Consider the following 14501-nt stretch of genomic DNA (forward strand, 5'->3'; position numbering starts at 1 on the left):
CGACACTTATTTATAGGTGTAAATGTCAGATGTTGGGGGTTTATGAGGAACATGTGGGCAGTGGAGGGTAAAAAAAAATAGGGTGACATAAGTAGGTTACTCAGGAACAAATTACATACTATTATAAGATAGGAAAAGGATGGAAAAGGCACAGAGCATATAAAGGGGAAGTACATATCTATTCGGTATCTACCAGTATCACATTATTACAACTAAACCATACAATGCAGAAATTATCAGGAACATATAAAGCAATTATCAGCAATATAGTTAAGAAAAACAGCCCATAACTACTGTTAAACATTTAATAGACCTCTGTTCAGGGTGGAACATCAATGGCTACATCTGGGCATTCACCATTAATGCGACTGATGTGCTGGCGCAAAAAAAAAAAAGAAAAGATATCTTGTGCTAAATATGTTTCGCACCACTAAATATAATATACTGCAAACTGTACAGTAGGCCCACCAAAAAGGCTCCTCCTGAAATGGTATAGCTTGATATTTAATACTTGCAGCAATTGTCTTACACCCATGGTCCTCATTTTTGCCCATACTTGCCACCTCTTCTGAAATGTCCAGGAAGCTCCTGATTTTCAGCATACTTGCCAACTCTCCCTGAATGTCAGGGAGACTCCCTGAAATAGGGGTGATCTCCCTCACTCCCTGAAGAGTCCGGCATTCTCCCTGATGCTGAACCAGTACAAGACATGGTTGGCTTCGCCATCTGTGGCATGACAGTTCAGAAATTGTGTCCTATGTCCATGTATTGATGCCTGTGGAGGTGGCCATTTTCATGGAGACCAAGATTTAATCAAAGACTGACAGATAAGACAACATGACTTCAGTAATGGAGACAGAAATGTAAGAGACACTTCAGTCTATAGAGATTCATTAGCTGCTTTTCTTTAATGCATAGTTGACTCCCGCATTTCTGGGAGACCTTCCGGGAGAGCAGAGCAACCTCCCGATTCGCGCCCCCGCAATAGATAAGTGGCTTAATGATGCAAATATCATCTTAGCCCCGCCCCTGCTGTAATTGGGCAAAATTACATTACTGTGTTCAAAGTTTTTCCCTTCACCCATTTGTAGTCGAGGTTTGCCATTCCCATTTCGAACTTTAGTTCCGATTTTAGAAACAGTATAATAAAAATTGAGCATCCCTACTATTAGATCACTGAAGAACAGAAGATTCTCAATGGATTTAGGAGAAAAATGAAATGGAACATTGGGAAAGATTTGCATGAGTATGTATTTTAAATAAAGGACACCTGGGGTTTATATTTGCTAAACTTTAACTTGTCGTTTTTGTCTATCTTCCTGACGGACTCTATCTCTTCTTTTTATACAAAAATGGGGCCCTGTAATCAGGTTTTGCCCAATGCATAATCATAGGCGTCTCCATTGCCTAATGGCTCCTTGTCCTCCCTTGGTGGTTTATATAAGCAACAACCGTGGCATTATCCGATTGGATTCAAATGGGTCTGCCCCTTAGAAGAGACTAGGGAAAATTTACTAAACTGCGGGTTTGAAAAAGTGGAGATGTTGCCTATAGCAACCAATCAGATCCTAGCTTTCATTTGTTTAGTGCATTCTACAAAATAACAGCTAGAATCTGATTGGTTGCTATAGGCAACATCTCCACGTTTTCAAACCCGCAGTTTAGTAAATATACCCCTAAGCATTCAAAACTGCTTTGAGCTCCAGAATGTTTAATGGGAAACTTTACCTCCTCTTGGGACCAAAATACCTGTAATCGAAGGCCATCGCTCCCAGTCCCTGCAAGCTGGCATCCATGGTTATGTTGGTCCAGTCCCAGATGGAAAAAAGGAAGCCCCTTGCTGAGATTTTCAGCTGTCACAGAAGAGACTGAGGATTCTGTGGTGAAAATCTCAAAATTTGTGCTGCAAAATGAGGGTTGGACTTTCCAAAATGAAATTCTAGCCCAGTGGTCAGAGAGTGGAGGTGATAAAATTTAACCATCTCTAAGCAAGATTCCATTCTCCCCATCAGCTTTATGCAACAGAGCATTGAGACCAGTTTATGAGATAACAGAGCTTTCACTGCTAGAATATTCTCCGCTGTTAAAAGGACTGACAACTGGAGTTGAAGAGGAGCCCCATAAAAATCATGCGCTGTTCTGGGACAAGACAGGACAGCATTTCCTATGTCAAACGAAATTGAATTAGTAAAAGAGGGACAGAGCTTGCCATTATCAAAAGGTTATTCACCTACAGGATGGGAGATCTATCAAATACCATGACAGCCATAACTTTTGTAAATACCTTTGGTGCTGTGGCCAGACCTGAACTAGTAACGGGATTTTCCACCATAAGCCTGAGAAGGCTGTGATGTCATTCCCAGATAGAGGTATGGAGATACGCATGCTTTACATCCATGGAAGAAATTTGTCTCCATGGTGTTGATGACCAACGGACTCCATCCTAAATTTGGCCACCTGCATGTGCAAGTTTAGGGACTTCAGGTTCAGAAAAAGCTGTAATGTCAAGTGTAATTACTCAATAGGTTTGAGTAATAACCCAAAACCTCCTGCTCCTTCACGTTTGGAACAAACTTGGACCAGTTTCCAGGTTTTGTCTCGCATGAGAGGTGTGGAGAAAAACAGCTTGGGTGGAGGCTCCAAGCATTCCAAGATGTAACCTTTTTTTATGATGCCTGCAACCCACTAGTCTGAAGACATGATCCACTGGTCCTGAAAGAGCAAGAGATGGGCCCCCCACAAGAGATCTTTCTGGGTCGGGAGGGTCCACATCATGCAGACGGATTTCTAGCGTTTTTTGAACCAGGACCCCTCTCCAACCAAGCCTGCTTACCACTTTTGTAAACACCCAGTATGGCAAAGGACAGGCCCCTCGCAGAAGTTCCTCTTTCTTTCCACAAGAAAGGACAGAACCGAAATCTCTGGTCTTTCGGTTTAGCAGGATTTAGGAGTTTGTTTTTTTTTAATTAAGAAATATCTGGAACCTCGGTTTCCTCCACATCCAGAATGTTAAGGGCCTGTCTAACCATTAAAATTGTAGTTTTGCCTGGCATTTCAGACAGGTGAAGTATAGAACATATTTTCCCCTAGCACTCTTGAATCTGGAAGTAGTTCATTTTTTCCCCAGACATGATGACAAGAAAAAGCCGAAAGAGATAGAGAAACCATAAAACACAATTTAATCCAAGAAAGTAAAGTAGAAGGCTAGAAGACTATCTATATAGTTTGTCACGATCCAGCACTCACCTGCGTGCACGACAGGAGGATAAACAAAAATAACCAACTGCTCTGTTTAAATCTCTCCCTGTCTATCCCACACACAAACTTTGTCTTACCAATCATGCCAACACAAAGGTTTTTTTTGTGAAGAGCTGACACTCTCAGTAAGCCTTCAGTTCCCTTTAAATCAATCTATCACAATTTACTTGCATCAGAATTATCATAAACCAAATGATCTCCCCTGACCCAGAGTTATCATAAACCGGATGATCTCCATTTCTGTAGCGTTCTAAAACCAAGTCGACATGCGAATTCCTAACAGAGACATGAACTTATTAAGTGTAATTTAATATGGAAAGTAAGTCCACAATGATTAAGATGAAAACAATTAACAAAATGATATACAAAGATAACATTTAATAGTTTCTGGCAAAATAAATGGGAATAAACATAAAATAGTAAACTCATAAATGAACAAGTTTTCTGCTTTCTGGGAGAACCGGAATATGAAATAGACGGATAAAAGTGACTCCCATAGACTAAATATGCAGGCAGGGCTTTCTTATCTCTGTCTGCATTACCCAGTATTGTTTAATTACGGTGTTTGCGTCCAAAGTGCTACAGAATTTGCTGGCGCTATATAAATAAATGAGGATATGTAGTATAATAGTGTTAATGCAGTTAGATACCTACAGCTTTTCTAAATGAAATTAGTACTCAATGTGAAATGAACAAGAGTACCATGACATAACAGAGTGCTAAATAAAGCCAACACTCAATACATAAAGCAGGTGAGAATATAGTGACAGGATAGAGTGACAATATTGCAGAAGGACAGCACAGACACAGACCACAAGGGGGAGGTGCTATTTGGGCAAAGCACCTCCCCAAGATGGCCCAGTCCAAGTATGGCATAGTCTTGCAGACAGACCCCCTGTACATGCTTGTGCCTCTTGCAGAGTTCATCTAACTGTAGTTCCCACCTGGCATGGCCCTGGACACCTTAGATCTGTATGTTCTCCTGCAGACATGGCAGCTGGGTTGGAACACTGGTAGCCCTGTCTCATTAATCACTGAAGAAACTAGAGGGCTTACTTGAACTGCTGCGACTCCCACAATCCGGTCCAGTGTGGTAGTATTACTTCCCAATGTCACCGGGTGCCTCTCAACCAGAGGACCCCTCCGGGGGCCATGTAGTGAGGAGGCAGCAGGGGTGGCAAAGAGGCGCATAAACAGCAACCATACCCACTCTCTATACAATGAGATTTTCACAGAAACCACCACATCTACATCTAACTACAGAAAAAAAAAACAAAAAAAAAACACGACTACATTTGCTACTCAAGCAGCTCAAAAGAAAAATTCCCTACTTTGTAGACACAAAATACAACAGATTTACAATGGAAAGGCATAGAGGGGTAGGTGTCAAGTACAAACAAGTTTCGGTGTAGATTTAGTGACCTTACTCCTGCACAGCGCACTTTATACCTATGGTTAAGCAGTACCCCCTAATAGGATGAATGAGAAATAAACATTAATAAAAGAAATAGAAGCAGAAAGGGAGTATTGTAACAGTTATGTAATACGGTCTCACTCCACGATTCATTACTGTTGCATAACAGCTTATCTTCTCTAAAGTCATTCATAACCATAAAATAAAAAATAATGTAGTACATAATCTGTAGACCTGGTCACATTGCAGATATCCCACTATCTAAAATGAATACAATACAGTATACAAACACGAGTACACAGATTTACTTTTATTTTTTTTTATAAAATACATAATTAACACTGTCAATAATTGAATGGGTACTCACCAATATATAAAACCACAATCACGTATGTACATATACCACATTATTAAACACAACAAAAGTTATTTGACAGTGATGCTAATGATACTGATGTCTTCATAAGGCTTATCTGTCTTCGGGTTAACCTTCATGTTTGAGATCCTCTGGACTACTTCCATTCCTTTGGTTACTCGCCCAAACACTGTGTGTTTGTTGTCTAGCCAAGGCTGCGAGAGAAGAGAAAACAGATTATGAGCAAGAACTTGTGCCCAGCTACTCTGTCAGAAGTGACACCACATTACTTTCTACACAGGGAGAAAGCAGCATCAAATTACCATAATGAACAACTAGAAGCACCTGGTGTTTGAACACTATTTGCCAACAAGCAGTGAAGAAATCACATACATACGGAATTATGGTTCAGGGAAGACTAAGCTGGTTAGGAGAAAGACATTCTGTGAGGCTTTTAAACTTAGAGATCATTAACAGTTGATATAGCTTAATGCAATCTGTTTTTAACATGAATCAAACAATCTCTCCCTCACGATATCACCACGAAGCTGCCTAAACCAGATAATGTTTATATGCTGAGAACTAACACCTGCAGAGAAGCTAACACAAAATGTTATCTAAAGTGGGAGAGGGCAAGCCAGATGTGTGTTAAGCTGGGTATACACCGCACAGTTTTCGTCCAATAATCGGCTCAATCAGCCGACATACGACCGCTCGTTCAAAAGTCGGGTCAGTGTGTGCAGTGACACGATGGTCAAAAGTCTGCCCAAATGGACGATTGTCGCCTCATTTGGTTGGTCGTACCGTTTAATATTTTCGGTCCAATCTCGTTTCCGTTGTGTAGTGTGTACAAACTTCCGACCGATCCACAACACTGAGTACGAAATTACAGTCATTGTTCACGACAACATGGCTGTAAAAAGTCGCTAAAGGGACGTCCACTCTTCCCTTTATCGTCCTAAACAAGGCTAGTGTGTATGCAGTTCAGCAATCGCATGTAAAATCGATCGGCATAAAAAGTTGGTGGAAAATTCTGTAGTGTGTACCTAGCTTTACACAGACAAACCAAACCAAACATTACTACAGAGGAGGGCAGGCAGTGCTGTGTTTTGCAAAATAAATTTCACAGGTAGCACATTGTACTGGCAAATATGTATGTTTGGAACGAAGATAGTTAATGAAAGACATTACTGAAAGTGGAATTATTCGTTTAAAGATTGATTTAAAACATTTCTATGAGTCAATGTTACGTTACAACAATTAAATCACTTTAGCTATCCTGTGCACATCACAGTACAAGTTGCAGAAAGAAACACATTACATTATAGACACATCAAAGTATAAAGTGTTCTTACAGTTGGCACCACTGTCACGAAGAACTGGGAGCCATTGGTACCGGCGCCAGCATTAGCCATACTGACAGTGTAGGGACGGTCATGCCTTAGTGTGGAGTGGAACTCGTCTTCAAACTCTCCACCCCAAATACTTTCTCCACCCATTCCTGTGCCAGTAGGGTCTCCTGTCTGAATCATGAATCCCTATGTGAATAAAAAAAACATGGTTATTTATTATACGCTTCTAAGCCAACAGAAGACAAAAAAACATTAGTCCTGCATCCAGTAAACATAAAGTTTCCAATACAACTGACCCACTACAGAGCATGTACAGCTAGGGCCGGAAATATTTGCACAGTGAGACTGTTTTCAGAATTTTTGCTGTGTACGCCACCACAATGGATTTGAAATTAAACAATGGAGATGCAACTGAAGTGCAGACTTTCAGCTTTAATTCAAGGGGTTGAACAAAAATATCATGAAACATTTAGGAATTGCAACCTTTAATACTCAGTACCCTATTTTCAGGGGTTCAAAAGTAATTGAACAAAGTAACAATCATAAATAAAATGTTTGTTTCTAATACTTTGATGCGAATCTTTTGCAGACAATCACTGCCTGAAGTCTGGAACCCTTGGACATCACCAAATGCTGAGTTTCCTCTTTGTAATGCTTTGTTAGACCTTTACTGTAGCTGTCTTCACTTGTTGTTTGTTCGTGGGTCTTTCTGTCTTTAGTTTTGTCTATAGCAAGTGAAAGGCATGCTCGATCGGGTTGAGATCAGGTCATTGACTCGGCCATTGCAGAATATTCAACTTCTTTGCTTTAAACACCTGAATTGCTTTCCAGTATTTTTTGGGTAATTGTGCATATGTACTGTGAAGCGCCGTCCAATCAACTTTTCTAATTTTGAGCAGGCATCCCTATACACTTTAGTGTTTATTGATTATGTGACAAAAGCAGCCAGAATAATTCTAGAGACCCAGTGTCACTGGAAGCCATGCATGCCCATGAAATGACACTGTCTCCATTATACAGGTGATGTGGTATGCTTCAGATCATGAGCCATTCCAAGCCTTCTCCATACGGTTTTCTTCCGATCATTCTGGTATAGGTTGATTTTAGTTTAATCTGCCCAAACAATGCTGTTCCAGCCCCAGTCTGATCAGGCCTGTCTATTCTTGAGGCTTATGAATGGTTTGCACCTTTTGGTGAACCCTCTGTATTTCTCTAGTGAAGGCTTCTCTTTACGGTAGACTTGGATAATGATATGTCTATCTTCTGGAGAGAGTTTTTCACTTGGCTGGGTTTTGTTAAGGGGTTTTTCTTTACCATTAAAAGGATCAACCACCACCATTGTCTTCTGCCGACGTCCTGGCCTTTTTGTGTTGCCGAGCTCATCAGTACATTCTTCTTTTCCACCCCTCAGAATGTACCAAACTGTTGATTTGGCCACTTGGAAGGTCCCTGCTGTCTATGATGGATTTCTTTTGTTTACGCAGCCTAAGGATGACCTGTTTCACTTGCATTGAGAGCTTGTTTGACCGCATGTTGTTGGGTCACAGCAACAGCTTCCAAATACAAATGCCACACTTGGAATCAATGCCAGACTTTTTCCCTGCTTAATTGATAAAGTAGTAACAAAAGCTGTATCATAGACAGTGTGGGCTATTCCTTTGAATCAGTTGTCAGTTGTAGTAAGTTATCGGAGGCCTTCATCTTCATCAGTTGTCCAATAACTTTTAGTTACTTGAAAAAGTGGGGGTTACATATTAAATAGCTGTAAATCCTAAACCCTTCCTCCAATTTGTATGTGTATACTCTCAAATTAAAGCTGATAGGGGCCTAAAGTGCAGACTATTATATTACTGTAACTTGAATGTTTTGGCAAACCACTAAAATAACAAAAATTATAGGGACCTAACTGTATATTATTCTTTCACAATAAAAATATATTTCCGCAATACACAGTAAATATTACACTATATCATTTGGTTTGTTGCTAATGGGAACTGCGCCAAGTGTTTTAGCAAATAGATTAAACTGTCCATGCAAATAGCCTATTGAAATAAAACCATTACATGACAGTTACCAAAGTGAATGTATCCACTGCATTATTTTGGTCACTAAGGTTTTTCAATTGAGGCCTAGCCTACAAATATAAACTTTAATTGTGTAATTACATTTATTACCTCTCACACCTGCACAGTGGCATCTATCATGGCAGCATTGTTTTGCAAGTGTGCAATATATATTAGAGGTTTTCAATAAACTGGAGGTTGTGCGTCCATACAGGTTGTAGCAACATGGATATACAAAGGCCAATGCATATCCACGACTTGCAGTAGCAGAGGGATTAAAGGAGATGCGCCCTAAATATATCACGTATGATTAATCCTCCTACCCCAGCAACTATGCACAACGGTAGGGTCCTACACCATTCATAGGGGGGGAGATTTACCTGCCCTCGGACCCATGCTTCACCAATGGCCAATTCTCCTGTAGCAGTTCGTAGCCACATAGGCACCAGGAATGGGGTGGGTGAATCTTGGGTGATGAAGTTAATAACTTAATGACCATACCAATTTTAACAACTTCTAAATGCACTGGTTAAAATGTGAACAACTTTAATTGTGGTCTAGCGCAATATTTAGGGAAACACAAGGCATCACATGACAATATTTTTTTTTTTTTTTAAAAAACAAATAAAATTTTTCACCCCTAAGTTTCACTCAATAAAAAGAACTTTGCAAGTAACACATACCTTGTCAAGGCATAATAATGCAGCCTTTATTACCAGGTCTGACAATACTACAGATATAGATTTACTACACAGGACACTGCCACACACTTACCTTTATGAGTCGGTGAAATACGTGACTGTTGTAATAACCATTGCGGCTGTGCACACAGAAGTTCTCCACAGTCTTAGGACATCTGCAATAAAGGATTCATTTTATGTAGTTAACCAGCTTGCAATATTGATGTTTGCCCCAGCCCCACAACGCTACACACTGATCCAGTATATTTAGAAGGAGAATGAATCCCCCCGATTGCAGCTGTATTTTCTGGGACCATCTAAAATTAAGAGAGCACAGAACTGACCCTATAACAAAGGTGACAGCTTTATAAAAAGCAAATTGCTATCCGCCCTCTCCCATTCCCTCTTTATTCCCTTCCCTTTAAACACTTGTCGGTCTGTCTTCTCCCCAGTTGATTGTATTATGCTCACGGATACGAAAAAAAACTTTGTTACAATATTTTGACACATGTTCTCTGCGACATGCTGATATTAATTAATGTGTAACGTAATTTATATATACATATACACACACATACATCAAATTGAAAATCTATGAAAATAACTAAAGATCAGAGTTCATAGAAGAAGCACACAAAACCTTTAAGATTTGAAAACAATTTGTGTTGAAGAATGGGGCAAAAAAAAAAATCACTCCTGAGCATGCGACTAGTTTCTCCACACAGGAGGTGTCTTGAAGCTGTCATTACCAACAAAGGCTTTTGTACAAAAGTATTAAATACATTTCAGGAAGCTTGTTCAATACTTTTCCCCCTGTGTCATTTCACATTATTACACAAAACTTAATTTATGGACATCTATGGTTTGATTTCTTTGCATGTGTTGATTGCAAGGGTTGTTGCTGACATCTGGGGTAAATTTCATTACAATAGCCACATTAAATATTTACTGAGAAAAATGTTGGTGTTCAATACTTATTTCACTCGCTCTATCGAGAGAAATTATATATATATATATATATATATATATATATATATATATATATATATATATATATATATATATATATATATATATATATATATATATATATATATATATATATATATATATATATATATTTCTCTATACCATATAAAAGCACCAAGCTGTAGCCAGAGTGTTTTTATAGATCCCACAGAAAACAAAGGTGATTTCTAACATCTGTAATTTACAGTAGGGGAGGCTGCATTACTCCTTATAATAAACAGGTTTGTCTTATGAACACTGGAGTGATGATATTGGAACACAATTATACAGATATTTACAGGTTTTCATACTTGTGTATTATAATATTCAGGATCATCAATTGACCTACATAGAAACCTTGTCAGTGCCATAAACTAAATTCTGGCGTAGGGAAAACGCTTGTGCATATAGAACACTTAATAACACTTACTCAACAGGAAACAGCTTGACATGAATGTCCCCCATGCTGGTGTGAATAGTGGCGCTGTCAGAAACCCGCTTTGGCCCTTCGGCCTGAGTGGCTGCCATCACTTCTTCTTTCGATGGTTTCTCATTAAAAACATCTCTATCGGAGTCGGCACTTTTTGTGTCTTCTGGATCTCGCTTACTGAACTACAATCCAAAATTACACACAGTATTATTGGGCTGGTTTTTGTAAAGAACGAGTAAAACCAACATTTGATATTAATATATATCAATGGTGTATATTATGTAGCTTTAAATGAATGAAATAACGGATTTGTTTATAATTAACTAAATAAGTCCCTCAATTCTCACATTTACTCCTCTACGGCAGGATGACATGATGAGGGGGAGATAGTGGAAGGAAGAGCTTCAAGAGACCTCATTGTTGGTATCACTTTCCAGAGTTGTACTAAATTCATAGTTTGGGAAAGATCATGGGAAAGTATATATGTTTTCTATTTTTTTCCTTTATTGTAGAAAACATTTCTATTAGAGTAAGTTTTTTTTGTAGACGTGTTCCTTTAACACCTGAGAGTTTTGGTATTATGGAACAGAGTTGGCTTACATCTATTCACTAACTTTAGGCAGGATTACCTGCAGCTCAGCTCTGCTCATTACTTTGTTATGTTTGGCTGAGAAGATGATCTAATAGTTGTTTGAGCTGCTAAGTATTTGATGCATTTACTAAGCTACAATATCTAAGTACTTTGGTGGACATTAAAATTTGCGGTGTAGACGGCACCAACCATATAAAAGCGATTCTTTTTGAAGGAGGTGCACACGATGGTGGGATCAGGCTGAATGCTCAGGAGAACGGGATTATCGGAGGCCTTCATCTCCACTGTGGTAGCAGCGCGGTGCTTCTTGGCCACCCCCTGGAACAAAGCAAGCTGCATCACCCTGATGTTTTCCTGTTTGCCGAGGATACGCACGCACCTGCAGAAGGAACAGATACAGACTTATAGAAGTGGCTGACACAGAAAGGCCTCACCCGCTGAGTCAGAAAAATCAAAGTAAATCTACAGTAGCACAGACTAATCTCCTTCTAATCCCTGAATAATGGACATTACACGTTACTCAGGAAGTCTCAGGATGCTCTTAATATCTGGCCTCTGGCAGCATGTTCTGTTTCCCCTTGTAAAGAACACATGGATCTTTTCCTAATGTTAATATAGTGTTTTATGCTCCTGAGGGCTTCAAATGTTGCCAGGAGGAAAGAAAAAGTCTTAACTTGCTTGATGCTGTAAAGCAAAAAAATCTGTTCTGTTCTGCTTTGAAGCTGGCAGAAAAAGTAGGTTTAATAAAATTTGTATAACTGGTATTGTTGATGTTTTAATTATACAATTTATTCTGTGCACTCTGAAAGCACTTTGCTTTAGTTCTGCTCTGAAAGTCTAAGAAGGAGACAGACCTAATGGCCAAACTCTTTAAACACTGCTGGCCTTAAATGCAGCACATAAAATTGAGGTCATCTTATGGTGCCAGAGCAAAGTCTTGTAACATTCATTTTCGGGTACAGAATGCCAAATTGTGTGTGTGTCTGTGCATTGCTTCAAACAACAACTCTCTCAATTTTAAGAACAAAATACAGATACAAAAAAACCTGTCAGTCTTAAATGTTTTTTTTTTTCAGTCTACAAGTATGAAGAACCACACATTATTGGCTAGATTTACTAAACTGCGGGTTTGAAAAAGTGGAGATGTTGCCTATAGCAACCAATCAGATTCTAGCTGTCATTTATTTAGTACATTCTACAAGATGACAGCTAGAATCTGATTGGTTGCTATAGGCAACATCTCCACTTTTTCAAACCCGCAGTTTAGTAAATATATCCCTATGTATCCGGGTTAATAGACAAATACATTGTCTCCCCAAAAGGAAAAAAAGGCACTAATCACACATACGTATTCCTCTAATTAGCTTCCTCTAGGTTTCCTCACAAAAAAGGAACATTGATATGCATCAGCGATGGGAACCTATGCCTCTCCTGCTCTTCTAGAGACACACATTACTAGGACTTGTGCCTCCACAACACCTAGAGAGCCAAAGGCTGTCCAATTCGGATTTACTTAGATCGCATATTACAAAACAAACTTTAGTGAATATCGACGCCAATAATTGTGGGCATTACCACTTGGCGACTTATTATTGCTACGGTTCCCATCAATTGGCATTCCTATTGACGACATATTGAGCACTACAACTAGCAGCTTATTAATCAGCATTACTGTCATACAGACACTGCAGCTGGCTTAACACTGGACACTAGATTTACTTGTGGCTCATTAACTGGCATTACTGTTACTCCAAGCATATTAATGGGAATTATTACTGAACTACTAGACTCTACTCTTGCTGTTGGCTTATTAGCATAACTGCTGCTGCTGGCATACAATTGGGCACTATAACTATTGCATGGATTTGTTTAAGCAGGACTACTATTGGTGACTTATTAATGGGTATCACTTTACTGCTGGTATATTATTGGGCACCAATTCTATGTGAGGTTTATTAGTGGACATTACTGTTACACATTAGTGGGCACTATTACATTACTAGGTATTAATACCGCTGGTGGTTTCTTACTTGGCCAGTAACATGTACAATAGTAGCAGGGATTCCATTATTGCTTTTAATTACATATTTGTAGGCGTTACTAATGTTGGTAGTTTATTATTGGACATTACTATTAGTGAGGCACGTCTACTGGTGGAGGGAGTGGATTACTATGACCGCATTAGGAGCACACGTGCTGTGATTGATGACATTCTACATGACAGCGAGCCTGCACCGCCAGAACAAAACCTTGGCTATGATTATTTGCTATGTGCTTTCTGGGATGTGCTTTCCTACAGAAAAAAAACAAGATTGGAAAATAAATAGTTAACAAATTATGAGAACTTAGAAGAAAATTAGCAGCAATGACCCCCACTGCACAATAGTAACAACCCATAACTATTTCTCCCATAGTAATCAATGAAATGTAAAATCAATACATAAAATACCATTTGATGACACTTCATTCTGACCAAATCCCTGTGGGGGGGGGGGGGGGGGTCAGGTACACTGGGAGCACCCATTAGCGTTCTTAGTGGATTGCAGATGAAAAGCAAAAGTACTCATTTTACTTGTGCTAAACATAACTCACATTATCACTGCAGCTACCAAAGCCACTATGCTCCAGCACAGTGAATATGAATTTCCACTATAGACTCCTGCTTTAAATTCTCGCCCATGTGGAACTTACCTTCATATATTCTGTACCGTTTATGATGTATTACATTCAAGATATTGCTAAAATCTAACTCTTTAAGCACCTTCTTTGATTTTTTTGGGAAGGATGTTAATGCTGCCCCTTCCACATTACAGACTTCTCCAAGGAGGGGATGCCTGGAAAGTTTGACAATATGTGGAGTTTGTGTTCTAATTCTCCTGGCCTTGTTAATATTTTATTTACCCTGAGGTGGGTTTTATAACTGAAGGGCTGGTGACTTGTATGACTGTGGATGTGATCCAGCATTGTGTTTTGTTTATGTATTGCTCATATACTTGAAGATGATGTACAATAAATACCTTTCAGAGCAACAGACCATGGCACAATTCTACAAGAATTAGTACCCAGCTCACAATGTACAAGGTAAAAGTTATAACATGTCTAAAGAACATTTCCAGAATCCGCACATCTCACGCAAGACACTGCTAAAACCTTAATTCATGCACTTATCTCCCGCATTGACTATTGCAATTCCCTCCTTACTGGTCTTCCCAAAAATAGACTCAAACCCCTACAATCTATTTTGCATGCTGCGGCAAGACTGATTTTCCTTGCAAATCGCTATTCCTCTGTTGAATCACTCTGTATGTCTCTACACTGGCTGCCTGTCTTCTACCGAATCCAATATAAA

General features: G+C 39.2%; 1 protein-coding gene across 1 annotated transcript in view; it reads right to left on the minus strand.

The window, feature by feature from the left end:
- Positions 1–4967: 4967 nt before the first annotated feature.
- The window catches only part of PPWD1 (peptidylprolyl isomerase domain and WD repeat containing 1), a 31495-nt gene continuing 21961 nt past the window's right edge, over positions 4968–14501 (minus strand). Inside the window, exons 7-11 of the mRNA XM_075182841.1 lie at positions 11342–11531; positions 10561–10742; positions 9217–9298; positions 6383–6565; positions 4968–5242 (exon numbers count right to left, since the gene is read on the minus strand). Of these exons, the coding sequence (XP_075038942.1) occupies positions 5099–5242; positions 6383–6565; positions 9217–9298; positions 10561–10742; positions 11342–11531 (781 nt within the window). The 3' untranslated portion in view covers positions 4968–5098. The remainder of the gene's footprint in view (positions 5243–6382; positions 6566–9216; positions 9299–10560; positions 10743–11341; positions 11532–14501) is intronic.

Source organism: Mixophyes fleayi, chromosome 1, assembly GCF_038048845.1.
Source record: "Mixophyes fleayi isolate aMixFle1 chromosome 1, aMixFle1.hap1, whole genome shotgun sequence".
NCBI classification, from domain to species: Eukaryota; Metazoa; Chordata; class Amphibia; order Anura; family Limnodynastidae; genus Mixophyes; species Mixophyes fleayi.